The 20208-nt window shown below is 37.6% G+C and overlaps 1 protein-coding gene across 1 annotated transcript in view; it reads left to right on the top strand.

The window, feature by feature from the left end:
• cckbrb (cholecystokinin B receptor b) overlaps positions 1 to 15273 on the top strand; it is a 60032-nt gene extending 44759 nt beyond the window's left edge. The window contains exons 2-5 of the mRNA XM_082175833.1: positions 991 to 1239; positions 3232 to 3493; positions 7768 to 7895; positions 10742 to 15273. Coding sequence (XP_082031959.1) covers positions 991 to 1239; positions 3232 to 3493; positions 7768 to 7895; positions 10742 to 11271 — 1169 coding nt within the window. The 3' untranslated portion in view covers positions 11272 to 15273. The remainder of the gene's footprint in view (positions 1 to 990; positions 1240 to 3231; positions 3494 to 7767; positions 7896 to 10741) is intronic.
• Positions 15274 to 20208: the final 4935 nt, after the last annotated feature.

The raw sequence follows: 20208 nt of genomic DNA, 5'->3' as shown, positions 1-20208 counted from the left end.
ATTAAATAAGACCTTTTAAACAATTTCAGTAATTAAATATGTGCAAAGTTAGCCCTAACAGTAGTCAAAATTTGAAGTGGATCAAAAAAGTTCATCAAAGTTGTCCTAAGACGAGACCGGTTATTGTTCAAAATTCATGTATAACTTTTGATCCACTTCAGATGTTGACTACTGTATATATATATATATATATATATATTAAATGGAAAAGTTTAGTGAAAAAAAAAAAAAAAACAGGTTGCATGTGTGTTTTGCTTTAGTATCATTACTTGATGCATTATGACTCTTATTGTATGAAATATAAGAATATGGATCTCATATTTGAGGGGGAAAAATTATTTTATTTAATCAATTTCACTAGACCCAAACTGAGCAAAAATATGCAATTTAGTGTCGTTGCTGATATCTCCAGATTTTTTTAACAGAATAATAGACTACAGTATTTATATAAAATGCAATGTAAGTTTCAGTTGTCACTCTATGTCTCCTAATAATATGTCTTAGAAAGATTATATTTAAATGCATATTGTAATGATACAAAGTTCTGTAGTTTTTATTTTGGGGAACAAAATATATAATACAGAGCAGTTCAATGATAATTTAGAGGAACAAATATACATTCCTCAAAAGCCTAATCTATCATATTTGATTTATTTTACAATGATTTTTATTTTATTTTATGGATAATCAAGTTGCTTCAGTCCAGTAAATGTTCATGTTAAAACATTACTAAAAATATAAAAGTTATAAAAATCAGTAAAGATTTCACAGCAAAAAGACACATATACCGCAAAGGGGACATTTGTAGAAATATACTAAAACAACTTTTATTTGCTAAAAAAGCATAAACTATCAATCAGACATCATAGAAATTTGCGTATCAAACATGATAGAATAGGTTTTATAGGTTTAATTGTTTAATTTTGTCATTTCAAAAGCAGAGATCTGTCTTTTAATATGCTGCTCTGTTATTTGATCTTTGTCTTTCAGACATGGATTCGCTGCGCATACTGCTATACTCCCTCATATTCCTGCTAAGCGTGTTTGGTAATCTGCTCATCATTGTGGTTTTGGTGGCGAATAAGCGAATGCGGACGGTGACCAACTCATTCCTGCTCTCCCTGGCCATTAGTGATCTTATGATGGCTGTTTTCTGCATGCCATTCACTCTTATTCCCAATCTGCTGGAGGATTTCATCTTTGGAGCTGCTATGTGCAAGATTGTGGCCTATCTTATGGGTAAGATGGACTGTCATTTCTTCAAATGCACTGGCTTCAAGCACTATTCCCATCTGCAGAAATGTATGTGCCTTCAAAATGTTGAAAGATATTCTTTTTTTTTCACTTTTCAATCCAGGTGCAATCATCATTGAAATGCTTGCTGTGGCATGACTATTTAAATGAAGTCAGTCTTTTCTGTGCAAACAAGCCTTCCTTGATAAAAAAAAAAAAAAAAAAAAAAAAAAAAAAACCTGTTTGATTAAATTTTCTCTCAATCGTGGCAGCAGTAATTCATCATGATCAATGATGGAATAAAGCGTTATAACTGAATTGATGCACTGTGTGTGGTAAAGTGGCCGATGCTCGCCACACCTAAGGATTCAGAATCATTGCTTGTATTATTATTTTGGACATTTATGTTATTCACTCAAAAAATCTGAAAATAATTCAATTCCACTTATGGGGAACCTAAATGAACTGAAGTAAAGGCCAATAAAAAAGTAAATCTTAAAAAATAAATAAATCCCTCTCTTAAAAATATTCTGCCCATTGATAATGCCAATGATTCATGTAGTGCCAACACATAATATAAGCAATATAAGGTAACTACATGGGTTAAGGTTAGGTTTAAGAGTAGGTTCAGGGTTAGTATCTAGTTATTACAGTTATTGTAATCACTATTATAAGTACATGTTATGTATGTGTGGGACAGGACTGTAAAATAAAGTGCTGCTACCAGGTTTGGTTCAGGGTTAGTTGCATGTAATTAGCATAATTTATTATTACTACAGTAAGTACATGTAACGTATAGTGTCGTCTATAGTTTACATTTGGTATTTCCTGTACATCTCTTTGCAGAAACTGTTTCACTGTTTCATGTATTTTAGTTTGTGGCTCCCAAACTGCACATACTGTAAAAATTAACCAGTGAACCAAATTATATGATTCAAGTCAAATTTGCTATGTGAGACTACTGTTAAATTGTAATACAATTACCTGGATTTCAGATATTGGCACTGACTCTCGCTTTGAGAAATTAGCCACTGATGTAGGCATATGTATGAATGCACCCAGCTTGATCTGCACTTTTTCATGGATCACTACCTCCCTAATTGAAAGTCAATGCCCATCCAGTACCAACCGATACAATGCCAAGTCAGATTTGACACACAAGGACTTCTGGCAATTGGATTGAAGGAAAAATCAACAATAAATTGAGACAGTTAAACAACCTTAAGACAGCTCTGTTCTGGACAGCATCGGACTATTGTAGCATACTTGTAAAAAAGTCATGGGCACAAAGTCAAAAGAAACTAATCAGCTATGGTGACTCGAAAACAATTACACTGTCATGATTTGTCCTTGCACGCATGGTGATCAGATAGAGTTTCTAAAGGATGTTTTTCTCCAGCATTATGGTCACTGTCTGATGGAGGCACTGGAGATGACATAGTTCAGAAGAGAGCAGATCTTATTTGCTTGAGTGTGTGCGAGCGGCCCGCGGCACACACAGTGTCGGAGTGCGACAGGGCAGCACATCCAACACGCAGTGCCAAACACAACCTCCCTCCCACTGTTTGCTTTTTGATGAGGCGGAGAAGGAAGGGGATTTGTAAAGCAAAGAACAATTTCCCTGGGATGAGCTGTGGTGCGGTGGGCGAGATCAGATCAAAGCTCTTGGGGCATCGGGGTAATTCCTCAAACATGAGGGCTTGTCGGAAATCTCGCTTTACAGCGTTCACCAACAAGAATGCCATTTCGTAATGTTTTTCACAAAGCTTTGTACATTTAGGAGAACGTATTAAGGATTTGTCGCTTTCAATTTTGCAAGGCATCAAGCTATCGGAAAAAAATAACAGATGTGCAGTGAATACATGTAACGATAAGAGCAACTGAATCAGAGGACCCGGTGGATAAACTATTTAGATACGATCTTTAAGCTTTTGACTGCAGTTTGCGCATTGTAAATGTACAGATTTTGATAAAAAATGTCATTCTGCTTTATCACAGGAATTTCCGTCTGCATATCTACCTTCAGTCTGGTGGCTATAGCCATTGAGAGGTACAGTGCCATTTGCAACCCGCTGAAGTCACGTGCATGGCAGACCCGATCCCACGCCTACAAAGTCATCGCTTCCACTTGGGTTCTGTCCTTCCTTATTATGATACCCTATCCCATTTTCAGCACCCTGATTAAGTTGACCAAACCCAACAACATCACGGCTCACATGTGCCGCCATGACTGGCCGAAGATCGAGGTGGAGCAAGCGTGGTAAGTGCTAATTTGTGGAGTAACACACTTATCAGGGCTTCAGACTGCGACCATTTTCTGAGAATGAGCCAAAAGAGACTGAGAATGAGTGAGTCAAAATTTGACGTGGTCGCATTTGTGCGAGTGCATGGTCACGCACATAATTGTAGGTCTGCCTACCTGCACTTGCATTAGGGACTTATTTAATCTGTCACGTATTATCGACTACGCCAAATCGGCTATTCTCCCGTAGTAGACAGTTATAGTAGAACGTCAAAAAGTAGTTGTTAAATTCATGCATGTGCAACAGAAAATCAAAACGCTGTTGCCGTTGTGTCAGCAGCTGCTGCTCAAAGTCCCAATTATCAGTCATGTATACGTGCACGAATGATAAAATGCACAAATTAGGAATTCAGAACATTTAGGAATGTCGTCTAAAAATGTAAAGGCCAATAGCTGATTACTTTAAAAAACAAAGTGTGGAGGGTGAGGATACTGGTGAAAATGACGAGCCAACGAGCCAGCATACAGACTTAGACACAACTGATGACTAGAGCACAGGTGTGGACAGGGAGGAACCGAGTGAGCAAAGGAATATAATAAATATGTTTATGTTTAATTATATAAAAATTAGGTCTGTCAAAATTAGTGCGTTAACGCATGTGACACTTGAGTGGAATCCAGACAGGACCAGAGTCAGACTCAAATCTGGTTCATCCTGAGCCAACAGTGTCCAGAACATGTGCACAGACCACTACACCACAGCTCTGACAGTTTCAGGCTGAAATGCAAAAAATATTTTGAAGCACTATTTCGATAGAGCCATAGAGGTTACATAAGTTTGGGCTTAGTATGATTTTTTTTTTTTATACTTTAATTAAATATTGAATACTTTATTATTAAATAAAATTGATAAAAAGTGACAGCAGAGACATTCATTTTACAAAATATTGCTATTTCAAATAAATGCTGTTCTTTTGAACTTTTTTATTCATCAAAGAATCCTGAAATAAAATGTATCAATGGTTTACACTATTATCAAAATGTATAAATGGTCGTGTCTAGGCGCAGGTCCCCCATCGGATCAGGATACGGCCCGGATCTGGCTGACTACATCATGCGTCTTGGTCGTGTCTAGGCGCAGAGGTACATTGGTCGGCAACTTGGGGAAATAGCTTGGCTTTGGGTAAAGGAATACCTTGACCTTGAACTCAAGGCACCTGGGGGATACCGACAGGGCCTGAAGATCTCCTACTCTCTTTAGAGAAGATATAGTTAGAAGGAACACAGTTTTTAAGGTCAGAAACTTTTCTGAAACTGTCTCAAGGTAAGCAGCTATGGCTGCCACATACACCTTTAGTATGGAAGGGGATAGCCCAGTACTCTAGTAGTTGAGAGTACTCTAGTCAACAGTTGAGAGACCTGAGTCTATGCGTTGGGCCCCCTCAGAGGCCAAACCCACAGGTTCCATATCTCAGGGCAGGGGTGAAGGATCACACCTCCCGCCTGAGAAAGAAGGTCCCTCCTGACCAGAATATCTAGGGGAGAACCGTCGAGGAGGGACACTAGGTCTGCGAACCATATTCTGCTCGGCCAGTACGGTTCTACTCGGAGTAGACTTATTCCGTCCCGGTGGACCAGAGCAATTGGGGGGCTGGGTGTGTTAGGGAGAAGTGGACAGTGCGTATCCTGAGACGCAAACATATCCACTTCAGCTTGGCCCTAAACCTCTTATATGTGACCCTGGATCACAAAACCAGTCACAAGTAGCACAGGTATATTTGTGGCAAAAGCCAACAATAATACATTGTATGGTCCAAAATTATCGATTTTTCTTTAATGCCAAAAATGATTAGGCTATGAAGTAAAGATCATGTTCCATGAAGATATTTAGTACATTTCCTACCGTAAATAGAAAACATTTATTTTTATGAGTGAATGCAGCACAATCGCGAACATAAATGGACAAGTTTAAAGGCGATTTTCTCAATGTTTCGATTTTTTTGCACCCTCAGATTCCAGATTTTCAATATATAATATTAGCATATTAGCACAAATATTGTCCTATCCTAACAAACCATACACCATTGGAAAGCTTATTTATTCAGCTTCCACATTATGTATAAATCTCAATTTCAGAAAATTGACCCATGTGACTGGTTATGTGGTCCAAGTTACACCACTTCGAGGTGAAGTTTTCATTCCCCGGGCCTCAGCCCTTGCCTCGACAGGATGTCTGCTCCTACATTCTGGTACCCCGGGATGTATACCACTCTCAGAGAGAGCATCTTCCCTAGGGACCACAGGATGATCTGGTGCGCCAGTTTGCATAGTGGACGCAAACGCAGACCCCCCTAGTGATTTATGTAAGAGACCACCAATGTGCTGTCTGTGCAGACAAGCACATAATGGCCTCTCAGGTCTGGGAGGAAGTGCTTTAATGCCATGAAGGCAGCCATCATCTCCAGGCATTGTATGTGAGACATGCCAAGAGACATGATGACTCCTCCAAAGACCCTGAGGTGAGCGGCCTTCCATTACCGCTCTCCAGCCCATGAGAGAAGCATCTGTCATGAGTGTGACGCGATGACAATGAGCTTCTAACACAGGACCTTGGGACAATAACCAATGTTTCCTCCATATAACCAATCAAGTTGGATGCAGCTGCCATCTGGAACGGTTTCACAGTGAGTGACTGGCCTAGCTTTATCTCCTTTACGACTGTGAGGATTCCAGCAACACGGGCAGGCGATTAGTAATGTGCAGTCGGCAAGTCTGGCAGATTGGGTCGATTAGCCAAAATTTTGAATGTTTACAACTCTCATGCCCCTCCCCACTACCAGCGAGCACCCTCCCATCGAGGTCGTGCTCGTCAGTGCGTCACTGTGCGTGTGTACCTGATTTTCTGTGAACGCGTCCGTCTCTTCAGCATCTATCAACACCATGGACTCGGAGGTAGGCTGCCCTGGCTAATCTATCCATAGATAGCAATAACCGAGGAATTGGAAGCTTGTTAGTAGATTTTCTCTCCGCCATCACGCTTCATGCAATCTCCAGGCGAACTTCAGGCGTGGCGTGTGCATGTGATATTAACGTGTTCGAGTGAGGGGGGATCTGTGGCGTGTGCACGACCTGTGATTGACAGTCAGATCTCACACCCCCCTGCGCTGATTGGACCCGATGATCCGGGAGCGGTGGATTTTTGCAAAACAAATAACACGCTCCAGGTGGAGTTAGAAGCTCGGGTTTTTTTCTAAAACCATCTTATTTATGTTGTTCTGTCGGATTATAGTGTCAATTTCACTGAATATGATCAAAACAATGTTGCCGACGGCAGCTTTAACATTGTAAAAAAAACACACAAAAAAACACTTCAGCTTTAAGCATTAAACATGTCACACTGACGGTAACAAGATAAAATCGCTTACTAACCTTGTCTAGGCAAAGTTAAATCCATCTCCAGTCATGACGTACATTTGCTAAACCCTTTTACTTTCACCTGATAAAGTACAAGAATATCAGATGTTACCATCTACAAAAATAAAGTGCTTTATTTAAAACATGAGTTGCACATTTCAGTTTTTAAAGCATCCAGAACGCATTGCCCGCATAGACTTCTCTTATACTGTAACTGCATACCTGTAAACACAATGTTTGTTCGAATACTGACATGCAGATTCAAATTATTATTGTCTGTGGTAATTGAGAGCGTGCTACAGATGCTGTCCATAGAGCTTACGTTGTTTTGAACCTGGAGCATCCCTTTAATGGGAAAAGCATCCCATTATTACTTATAAAATAACATCATTGGTTGTCTGTGTCTGTCTCTGTACAAGACAAAGACAGAGAAACATATAAAGAAGGAGCCAGGGTCTTAAACATCAGCTGGGTGCCTCTTGCGACACATTCATGTTTTATGACAGCTACTGCTATGCACGTAGACAGCAAGGGGTGACAACAGTATTCTCCCTCTCTCTCGCTCATCCTTTGAGTTTGCTTGTACACTTTCCTTATTCTTTCTGAATATTTCTGAATATAGGCTAGGCATGGGATTTTATCACATGTAATAGACATTGTAGGTACAAATATGTTTCCTTCAAGATGTGCGGATGCATGGCTATGCACTTCTGATGTTAATTAATTATATTTAAAATATAATCAGAATAAATCTGTATATAATTAAAAATGTTTTGAATTATCCGGGTGAAACATTTTTCAAGTATAATAGAGAATGTTGGTTGAAGAGCAAGCTTGTGTAATGATTGGGAGTTTCAAAAGGTTTATCTTTGTTTCAGGTGCATCCTGTTGCTATTTGTTCTGTTCTTCATTCCTGGAGTGGTGATGATCATCGCTTATGGGCTCATATCTCGTGAGCTCTACCGTGGAATACAGTTTGAATTGGAACAGAAGAAGGGACAGTGCGGTGAGACCTATGAAGGCGATAACACAGTACAATCTGATTTAGTGTCATTTTTTAGTAAGCCCCAGACCATCCTAAAGGGTATTAACCGTGCTAGTCGCTGTGACCATATTGCATGACCTGCCCTGAGGATTTAATTGTCTATGTGTAGAGTCATGGCCAGTCCTAAGTAATGAAATGTGACCTATAGGACTTTCAAAAAGATAATTGCAGCTGTGAAAATTTTCTGTAATTGCCCCTAAAAAAGTAAGGAACAATATAGACTTGAATATTTCCTTGAAATTGCCCATTAATGGAGCCCTTAGAAGTTAATATATGCTGGATTGCTTTGATTATGTCCCATCCTGAATTCCGCTGTTCTGACTAAATCACATTTTATTAATGTTATAAATATGCCCCATTTCCCCTGGGCTGCAGTAATCTAGCATTCAAACTCTCCAGTGCTGAGTCACCACTTTACCCATTAAGATGTTTTCAGTTGAATTAGCAAAATGTAATTTCCTTTCCCATTTTTATTGCTAATAATTTGTGCAAAAGATGGAAACTCAAGAATGTCAAAATACAACCTGCTGTGGGGTCTTATAAATGTTATTGTTTAGTGAAAGAAACAAGAGCTGTGAAATGTAATAAGAAATGTAATAATTATGATTCCATTTAACGATTCCTTAAGGTAGGGGTTCTCAACGTTGGCCCTTGAAGTCCACTTTCCTGCAGAGTTTTGCTCCAGCCCTAATAAAACACCTCAACAAGCTAATCAGGGTCTTCAGGATTAATAGAAAGTTACAGGCAGGTGAGTTTGATCAACGTTGGAGCAAAACTCTGCAGGAAAGTGAACCTCTATAGAGTAATTCAGACTAAAATTTGGTGAAAGAGTTTGAGACTGATTTGTGAGTCGTTTTGTCTAAAAATAACAGTTCATAAGAGTAATTTGATCATGAGTAAATCATTATTACAGGTTTTGAAAGTGTATTTGTATTCATATTTTTCTCCCAAAAAATTCTCCAATTAATTCACCCACACTGCTTACCACATTGACTAAATTGAAATGACATTTTATCAATAACGTCAGACATCATAAATGTTATATTTTATGATTAATTCAAATAGAAAGTCTCAGATTGATCTAAATTGATACATGCATTCATTAAAAAAGTGAAACCAACAATGACCATGGCTGGGTTTCCCGAAAACTTCTTAACGCTACGTGGTTCTTAAGTTACACCTTAAGCTGTACCTTATCGTTAATACGTGTTTCCCGAAACTTTCTTAGTTAAGTATACCTTCTGTAAGTCATACGTTCGGAAGGTTGGTCTGGACCACTCTTAGCTTTACCTTATAGTTGCAGGTCTATACGAATATAATTCTAAAGTTTTAATACACCCAGACAGTATTCAATTAGGCTAATTCAAGTGTTTTCATGCAAAGAATAAAATTGTCATTACACTGATTGTTGTTACATTTTTAATTATATTATCCAAAGGTACATCAGCTGGCAAACCATTAAAGGCTTAATAGTCTATTTAAAAGGGAATGATTGTGGTGGGGAGTTTGCTCAAACTATGGTAACGATACAGCGAATAGTTGTTCTAAAAGACGGCGCCGTCCGCGGAGCACTTTTAAAGACCAGTGAAAGCATCAGTTAAGTCCTATTCGGACGCTAATTGTTTTGCATGGGCTCGTACGGTACGGTATTTTAAACATTTACAGGGGCAAGTCGGGGATTTTAGTGCCATAATGTGAGTGTTTTTTTCTCACCCAAACCCGCGTAAAAATCCCTGCCCAAATTAGTACCTACTGTTTTTTGACAAACAGGTCGCGTGGGAATTTAATTGCCGTCTGAATCCACATCTCTGAGTTTATAAGAAGAGATTCAAAATTCACTGTTCCTTTTTGATCACTGACGAGCACCGTGCCTAAGAGGTATGCTTTTATTACTGAAATGCTGGAAAGTATTTATAAGAACAATATTTCATCGCAGCTCCACCTCAGTGAACAAAAATGGGAAAGAGTTGAAAGCATGTAAACATTTGAAATGGTTATTGTGGCAGCAGTATATGATACAATTTTAAAATATTTAGGCTAGGCTATTATAGGCTATTATAGTTTGGATTATTTTTTTATATCTCATGAGTCCTAATAAATGCAATTTCAACTATTTCTGAAGTGCTTCTTTTATAAAGAACACCGCTTTCTCACATAATGCAGTGAAGCAGCCCCTGCACGAGAGAATAATTGATTCTCGAGCCATCGATATCAACCAATTCAGCACCATCGCCATGGACAGCACCTGGTAACGTCGCACGTAAGAAGGTATATCTTAAGCAGCTTCCTAAGGTATGGTTCGGGGAACACGCCTATCAATGGTATACCTTTAGTTAAGTTATACCTTAAGAGTCTTCGTAGAGCGCTAAGAGACAACGTTATCGGGAAACCCAGCCCATATAATATTTATCTTTTTTTTTTTTTTTTTTGCATACTGAATTGGGATTTTTTTTCCTTCTTGGATCTATTTAAGCATATATATATATATATATGGCCACATTTATACTGCAAAGATGGTCATTTATACTGCAAAGATGGTCATTTTTTTGTACACGACCAATAGAAAACAAGATGTGTGCTGCATGTCATGACAACAACAAAGCGGTTTTGATGCAGCATTTCATTCACAAAAAAAAAAGAAGCCTAAAACCTGAGCTTACCTAAAACGTTTTTTTTATCTGCCACCTTAGAACTACAGTACATTCAGCAAATGCAAATCTGCTTCAAAATGTAAACATTCTCTTGATGTGTGTTTATCTGACTACTCAGAGCTTCTTTTTAAGGAAAATGCAATGTTTTCTCTACAGGAATGAAAAATGGTATTAGCGCCACAGTCTTATGTCCCAGCGATGACGGAGACGGCTGCTACATCCAGGTGTCCAAGAGGCCCAACTCCATGGAGATGTCAGCCCTCACCCCAACGGGCTCCGCAAAGGTGGACCGACCCCGTAGCAATACCTCCGAAGCTAAACTGATGGCAAAGAAGCGAGTGATCCGTATGCTCATCGTCATCGTGGCCATGTTCTTCATCTGCTGGATGCCCCTATACTCCGTTAACACCTGGAAAGCGTTTGACCTTCCCTCCGCCCACAGGGCTCTCTCTGGAGCCCCCATCTCGTTCATCCACCTCCTGTCCTACACATCTGCCTGCGTCAACCCCATCATCTACTGCTTTATGAACAAGCGTTTTCGAAAGGCGCTTCTCACCACTTTCTCTTGCTGCTGCTGGCCCTGCCGTAGAAGAGGCTTCAGGGAAGGTGACGATGAGGTCACAGCCACCGGCGCGTCCATGTCTAAGTTCAACTACACCACTGTCAGCACAATGGGACCGTGCTGATTCTCGGAGGACCAAGGCTGGGAATGATGGAGGAGAACTGGGGTTGATGTTGACATATTGTCAGGGTTTACACTTTGGTAGAAGGGAGCGGCTGTATTCAAATGGACAGACTTAGATTGTTTATCGCCTACTTGCAACCAAGCAAACCACATGCTACGTCATCATTGGTCATTGTTTTATGATCCATGACAAACTCGCTAGAGACTTGTATAAATGTATATACTTAAGGTGGCGTCCCACAGGCCGACCTAAAACAACTCGGTAGGAGCGGTTACACCAACCTCATCCTCTTCTGTTGAAGGTCTGTTACTTGTTACTCTCACTTATTAAGAATGCAAAAGAAAGACTAAATGAAGAAAAAATTATTTCAGACTGAATTAGGAAGTCATTTTGGTGTTGCAGAACCACAGAAAAACACTCATTTATGCAACCACAATGAATAACAAGCAGCGTTTGATGCATGTGGTTTAGAGTTTGCTGAGAGGAAGTTTGGATCAGATTCAAACCTGACAACGATTCTTCAGGATGAGAAGAAGCTCATTGGTCGGCCTTATCGTGATAATGATAATGTCGAAAATGCGATTGTCAGAGTCAGCTAGACCATCAACTCAGCAGGAAGCAGAGTTTCTGGAGTCGTTAGCACTCACCGAGGGATGGCTAAATGCACTGACCTCCTATGATTCTCATACAACTATGTAAAAGACTGACAATAGCTAGTGGAATGCACGCCTTCACATTGTATGTGAAGTTATCCTTTTGTTGTAGATTTAAGTGCCTGCATAATTCTTTAAAATCTGTTCTGAGTTCAAGGTTTTCTTCAGAGTAGTAGTCGCATAATGTAAAATGTTTCACTTATGTGATATGATCAGAACTCTTGAACACAGACTTATAACAGCTCTCCAAAGTCTGAGGTAGCATGCTTGTAGTCACAATATTCTACAGTATTACAAACACCTAATGTGGTGGTTAATGATGATAGTCTTTTGCTAGACAAGACAATGATTTTGGCAATTGGTTTCATCCCATTTTTTGGAGCCAAAGAGGTTTTGTTTTATTTTTAAATATGTCCTTCATGGCCTTCACAATCTGTGACTCATCGTCTTGAGTTGCGGTAAATGCAGGTCACTTCAACTGAAAGAGAACGTAAGACACCCGATTAGGTTAAACTAATGCCGATCTGTCATAATCTCACAGACTGATTTATGACTGCTTTTACATGCTCTCATAAATTGTATAGATATAAGCTTATTAAGGTCCTTATATGGTCCTCAAATAGGATCATTCAAACCTGATTTGTGATTGTTTCATTTCTCCTTCTTTTAGAAGAGAAAAAAGAAAAGAAAAAATTTGAAGCAGGTTAGAGAAAGAGAGAGGGGCTTGAATTAATGTCCGATTTTTTTTATGCCCATGGGAGGTGAGACTTGAGTCAGTCAAAAGGGTCAAGCCACTAAAATTGAAAACATCAAATTCATGGCTGCCTTGAAGTAAAATTAAACTACTGCCAAAGTGAGAACCTGCAGTGATAAGTATGTTGCACTTTCTCAGACACTTTGAAAAATTATGACATACTTGTTATGGTATCTTGTTTATATATATAATTATTCATACATTTGCATGTACACCATTTATTTTGAAAAATTATTCATCTGCAATTCGCATCCAAACATAATTACTAACATTATTACTAACTTATTAGTAAGTGGTCACATTGACTGTAAGTCAATCCCAGGGGAATTTTTAAACATATAAAGCAGTAATTAGTTAGAATAACTAATTTTGATTCATGTCACGATGTTTTTCAGTTCCATTATAATGAAAGAAAACCAAATAATAGGCACCATTAATGAAACAATGTAGGAAAATTGGTCATAAAACAATTCTCACACGACTGATTTGAACTGCATGCATTTCAGCAATAAGACTTGTTTTACAACTCTGATGACTATGGAGGTTTTCATAGACTTGTTTTCACCAAAATTCACATTTCTGGTTTGGTGTTGATGAAGCTCTACTGATAGGGCTTTTGAGATACATAACACAAAAATGCTTGGGAAACTCTGGTTTTAAAAGATAGCACTGAGTTACTTCTGTCTGTGTACTTTACATTGCTCATGCTCACTTCAAACATCATTATGTGCAAAAGGTTTCTTTACATCGTAGGTACAGTTGAGCATAATCATAACCGAGCAGGAACCGGGATACATGCTCCCTGGAATATTCCTATTACTCTCCCTTCTGTTTATTTTGTCACCTATCTTCTCTTTTCCAAATGTCTGTCCCTTTCTTCCCTGCTTTCTATGTTTATCTTTTTTTTTCCCTTGGCTTTCTAATCATGTGCATCTGCTCTCTGAACCTACTTTGCAGTGAACAATGTCAATAATGTACTGATATCTTGTTATCCACACTACTCCCCAGCCCTGATGGCCGCCCATCACACAGCACCCATTTTAAACCTGCCAATTCCCCCATTAAATGTATGCCGCTTGTCCATCCAAACTTTCCCTGATGCACCAGCCAGGGTTTTAATAGCATCCTTCCCCTGCGTTGCTCATGCCTTGGATAATGGGTCGGTATTCAGGATCACACACAAAGATTAGTTTTATTAGATCCCCCAGACAATGTTGTCAGATTCGCTTGTTTCTGACATTTTTTAACAGCATCCCATTAGTATTTTGAGATCGGAAAAGGTGATGGCATTTGTGGTGGAAACTGACCATTTGAACTCTTCCTGATTGTAAGCTTTGAAAAAGGATCGAAATACTTTTATATGACCCAATCTTTAAATTGCATTGCATCACTCAGTCTTCAAGAGGGTTTGGATGGATGTCTGTTCGGCAGATGTTTCAGTTTTATTCTAATTAGAAGAGAAATGAGGTCAGCAGATGCATTTAGTCCTGACCTTTCCAAGCCCACCAGGACTCCTTTTTTATGAGACCAATGAAAACAATGTATAGCCAGTGTTACAGATTCTCCTGTGAATGACGTTTTGAAGCAAACGTCAGGTTTGGATCCAGACTAAAACCATGTGTTCCCTCTAAAAAACAACTGGCATGCTACAAAATGTTTTCTTATTAATAGTATAAAGAAGTCCACAAAGCAAGAGAAAAACCCAAAACTTGGTAAGTTTGAATACGTTTTGAACTGTGAAAGCAATAGTAAAAATGTAGCACAACCTGCTGTAGGTGGCACATATGTCATTTGTGAAAGATAATATGGATACGACCCTATTGTGTATTCAATGTTTCATAGCCCACAATTTTTTTTGTTGTTGCACAAAACAGGCTAGTTTCATTCAGGAAATGCTCTCATGAAGGAAACATTTGACGTAATGTTTTTGGATTAGCGGAACATGGAATCAATTAAACTCTAAACACTTAAATGAATACGTCCGAACAGACAGCAACAACATCTGCCATGTTAATCCAGTGAAACAATAAGCATTTAGAGATGGCAAACAACTGTAGAAAAGTAATTTCATAAATGAGCTGAGGGACACTTTAATTAGTCGGACATCATAACGCCTGCCTCAGCCTGGAGGCGTTTCACTGTTGTTAATGCTCTCAGACTTGGGTGCTAGGGCTGAAAATGGTAAGGCTGTACAACATTGATTTCCCTGAGGTGTGTTTGAGAAGTCTACGGCGAGAGCTTCGAACACATTGTGCTATTGTGGCCCACAGCTCTCTTCTGATTAATAGGATATAATCTGAAGCCTAAACTAACCACATTCTTCATGGTGTTAAACCAACAGACAACTCAAGTGTTCTCATTAGATTACATACACATACGCTCAGCTCTTCTCGGCTATGCTGTGTAGTATTTCCTCGAAATGCTTCACCTTGCCACTTCTGTACAGACAAAGTTAGCATGATGAAAATACAAGTTTAACAGCATCATCAGTCAAGATGACAAGAAACACTGAGGCAGCCAACTTCACACAGACAGAAAACAGATTTTTGGCATACTTGCCTAAAATGTGTTTAGTCAGAAGAGCATTTGTAGTCAGTTTTTTTTTTTATATATATATTTTTTATATTGTGCTCTCACTTTTTCCCATTATGTGACATTCGCTATTTTGATCAAGTCAATGATTTTGGACATACAGTATGTATTTGCATGAATGTATAAAATGTCACTCAAAATGTCACTCTGATGTGCCTCAGGAGTTCGGAATAACAGCAAGATGTCATGATGGACATGAGCGGATGGACATTTTAGGTTTTCTTGACGCTTATAGCAAGTGATGATTTAGATACACCGGATATGAACTAAACTGTCTGCACAAACAAATCAAATTACATCACTTACACAATGACGGTCAGTCTGAAAGATTGGATTTGATTTATGTGCAGTGTGCACAGGTCGAGCCAAAATGTCCTTTTAAACCTTTTTTTTTAGATGATGTATTAAAACGTTCATCTCTTTTGCAGGCAGCTTAGCCTTGTAACCAGGATTAAGCAGCATCTGTTACTAAGGCAGTGGACAGATTTCACTCAGAAAGCATCATGATCTTTTACTGGCTCATGCAAACTGATGACAGATTGTGCTTTCTAAAACAAATAGCAAACCTATGCGCATCACGTCAACATTTTATACATTTAATTAAAGTGACATTCTCCAAAATTCACCCCAATCACCAAAAAGTTTTAAATAAAAACAAATGAAGAGCATATGTTAATTTAATCTTTCATAACCATAGTTTCGTAGTTTATATATTTAGTGGACTTGTATTTTCCTTGTGAATGATTGTTAAATAAGTTGTACAGAGCAAAGCAACTGGTGGAGAGATCCATCATAAAAAAAAAAAAAAATCTATAAATGTACAGGTGCATTACTATTATATCACAAGGCCATTTTAATAACTTGAAAGATTTGACTTAATATAAAATCAATTAAATTGCATACAGTATCATATTTAAACTATACATATAAATTATTAAATAAATTAAAAATCTCAAGAGAACATAAATGTTAGTCATGCATAAATAAATATGCTAAATACTTATTCTTAATAGAATAACCGACAATTCATATATCAAAGAATTTTATATTCCCAATTTTATATTACTTTTACTATGTATTTAAATGTATATATATATATATATATATATATATATATATATATATACATATATACATATATATTAATGATTTGATTCACTTATTACACTGTACTTGTATGTAAAAACTACCTGCATGTAATTTCAGCTGTTATTCATTTCTGTATCATTATACAGTTGACTCTTCCCTTAATCCTTAAAACCACCAAACCCATCCCTAAACTTACGCGTATCCCACCTAAATAGCAGCAAAGTGTGTTGTAGCTTACCTTACATGTTTATGTGTAAGTTAAAGATACCTAATAAAGTGACTCTAACCCAGAAATGTTATATACTCTTGAGGTCAAAATGTGGTAACACTTTATTTTGATGGTCCCTTTTGAACATTCTGTTAACTATAAGTACTTTGCAACTACATGTCAACTAACTCTCATTAGAGTATTAAATGACTGCTTAATATCTTCTAACTCTGTATTGTGATGTTCCCCTAACAGACATTGTACTGACTATCTTTGCGACATGTCAACTTATTCTAACCCTACAGTCTACTAATACTCTACTAACACTCTAATGAGAGTTAGTAGACATGTAGGTGCAAAGTTACTTATAGTCAACAGAATGTGTTAAAGGAACCATCAAAAAAAAGGTGAAACCAAATAAGTTTTATAAAGGTGTAACCACCTCCAGAGGCTTCAAGCTGAAGCGAGACATCTAAAATAAGTTATTACATCTACTGATGTATCCATGCACTGATATCTCCACCCCAGCAACTGAGGTGACATGTTCCATACAGCAAATCCTGAATTAAAAGATGGATGCTGCCACCAAAGCATAGGAAAGCCCATAGCTGTATGCCCTACGGAAGTGGTCTCTGTGTAGGTTATGTATAGAGTCCTAGGAGAAAACTCACTACCTCCACTAGTGTTGCAGTGTGTACTGTATATCATATAGCTTTTATTTCATTACCATGTCACAGACTTAGATTTTTCTACCTACAAGTCATTGCTGAAATACAAAGGCTTAGTGTTTCTGATTAAGAGAAGAAAACAAAAAGCAACCAAGCAAATGAAAAAAAGGTGTCCTCCCTCCGGCTTGCAGTGATTTATGCTGGTCTGTATGCCTGAAATGTATTTCAGGTTGTACAACACAAAGAAGATTAATTATTTATTTTATTTTTTTTGAATGAATGAATGAATGAATGAATGAATGAATGTTGGGGTTATGCTATCTACTCTAAACATTAAATGCATTTAGATCTAATCTAAATGTATGGTTACATTTCATTACTTTTGTGTAATACTATAATAGGATTTAATGATACTTTAAAATGATTTCAAATTTGATCTATGTATTGTGTAAACAAGACTAGAAAAAAAAGAAAAGAAAACAAGACTACATGAAAAAGTGAAACTTTAGGCCACCGATGCCTTAAAACGTATATTATATGTGTTTGTGAGTTTTTCGTGAGCTTGTGATCTCTTTTTATTTTCTTTGAAAATTGAACATTAGAATCTGTTTACCACTGTCGTGAATTTGCTTTGTTGGTTTTTAAAGGATGTCATATCTAGGCTTGTGTTCATTGTATTGATATTACTTATAATCTATAATAATCTGTACTATGATTGTTGTGACAACCATTTGTGTTATTGCCTTGGTTGTTGAAAGATGGTTTATCTCAATGCTCCTTCAACACAGTGAAAAAAAAGCTAATTCAGAAGTAATTAATTAAATCTATACTGTGCTGGTGAATAGTTAATTCTCCAGAATTGTATGTTTGAGAGAGTATATACAAAGAATATGGCTATAATTATATATATTTTTGACACATTCTATATATCTGACAACATGAAGGAGTATAAACCGTAAGTAATGACACGAGTATATGAGGACTCAATTTAATAATATTGCAGTATATGGCATATTTGCTCATAGCCTCAATTTTCTTCAGCTGCAGAATCATGTCCTTTCTGTATTTCCTCTGCGAGTATAAATTGTGCTTGCAAACCCAAGAGACTGACGCTTGTTGCTTTCACAGCGTGTAAATGAATATGTGAACCAGTGAGTCCGTCTGGGGCCACTGATGCTGTGTATGTTGTTGTTGATATATATATAAAAATAATAAATAATATAACAAATAATAAAGCTTATCATCTCTGTAGTGTCTGCTGTGAAGATTACCATAATCAAAAACGTTCTCAACACAATAGATAACTTCAGGATACATAACACAGACCTTGGTTATTTTGGAGTTGTTGGCTCTGTTCAAAACAGTTGAAAAGTTCACTAAGTTCAAGGTTGCAAAACATCTTTTGGAGCTTATCAGAAATGTACCTTTGCCAAAATCGAAGATATGAATAAGAGATAAATTCCATAGCGGTATATGTTTACAAGCTTTAATGGACAGGGGCAAGGGTATGTGATATTAAAGAGTAATTTCCATTGTGTCATATCGGGAAGTTGTTTACTATGTTCTTCACTTTGAGCATCAAAACCTTTCAGAGAGGAAGAGATGCAGAAGGATATTGATTAATATTTCAAACTAACAGCATTGCTGTACATTTCTAGCTGATTACTTCACTCCCTTCTAACAGCAAATATGACCCTGAAGTACTAGAAGGTTTTGATCTCATGCCCCAAAGGATTATAGAGGAAAATGCACACTCAAAACAATGTTATGCCATCTAAGCAGTTTTGCTTCACTAAATGTTCTGGATCAAACTTTTGATTGATGCCACTAGAACAAGTGGACAGAGTGTAATGCACCCATTTGAGCAAAAAAAAAAAAAAAAATATATATATATATATATATATAATAAGGTTACACTTTAGACACTGTACTAACTATAAGTAACTTTGCAATTACATGTCAACTAACTCTCATTAGAGTAGGTTAGAAGAATAAGTTGACATATACAGTAGTTGCAAGGTTACTTATAGTAAGTAGAATGTATTTTGGGGGAGAATCAAAATAAAGTGTTATCATACAGTATATTAAGCAGATAGTCTACTTGGTACTAAGTAGATGCTTCTATTCAGTAGAAAATAATTGTCATACTTGAAAAATTACTTTTACTGCTAATAAATTATCACAGACATATAAAATATATAAATAGTTTTAGGCCTGTCCTGCCTTTCATGTAAAATTAGATGAGGGTCGCAATGTTCAATGCCATGAAAATGAAATTGACTGTTTATACTGTTGGAAGATATTTTGTACTTCAAGCATTGTAAAAACACACACACACGCACGCAAGCATGCACACACACTAACTCCTCAAGGGAGCTTGGAGACTGAATGATACTGAAGGAGATCAGATATCGTGAGTTCAAGAGAAGAAAACACATCAAACACTTGTCTTTATCAAGCTTTTTGGAGATCAGACACAGTGACGAAAACATCACCAAATGTAAAAATGAGAATGTGTCCTTTCCCTTTATCTCTGAACTTTCCTGGCTTAGAAGACTTGCACATTAAATGAGCAGTCTTGAGCCAAAACATCACAAACATCAAAGATTTGGAGGATGTCATCAAACCACCTTGTTAGTGACCTGAAAAGATGAAGACTGGGAGAATATGTGAAACACTGGATGATAGTGCACTGCGGCCTGACATTTACGCTCATACTCCCAAAGCATCTGGACACCAGAAGATAAAAGACAGCGGAGGAGGAAATTGTAAGGCGGATTAGCACTCTTCAGATCTGACCTGAGGCCATACATTTTAAAGAGGCCATCTGCATTCACATAGGCTGTCTCTAAGTCATATTGTAAGAAATGGTAGTCTGGAGGAAAAGGAGCCAGTCATCCGAGAGATTTTACCTTGGCCATCCATTGTTATGAGACATGGTCAATAACCAGAATGAAGATGTGACCTAATTTT

Source organism: Leuciscus leuciscus, assembly GCF_965113295.1.
Source record: "Leuciscus leuciscus genome assembly, chromosome: 7".
Lineage (NCBI taxonomy): Eukaryota > Metazoa > Chordata > Actinopteri > Cypriniformes > Leuciscidae > Leuciscus > Leuciscus leuciscus.
This window is presented reverse-complemented; position numbering and strand designations above follow the sequence as displayed.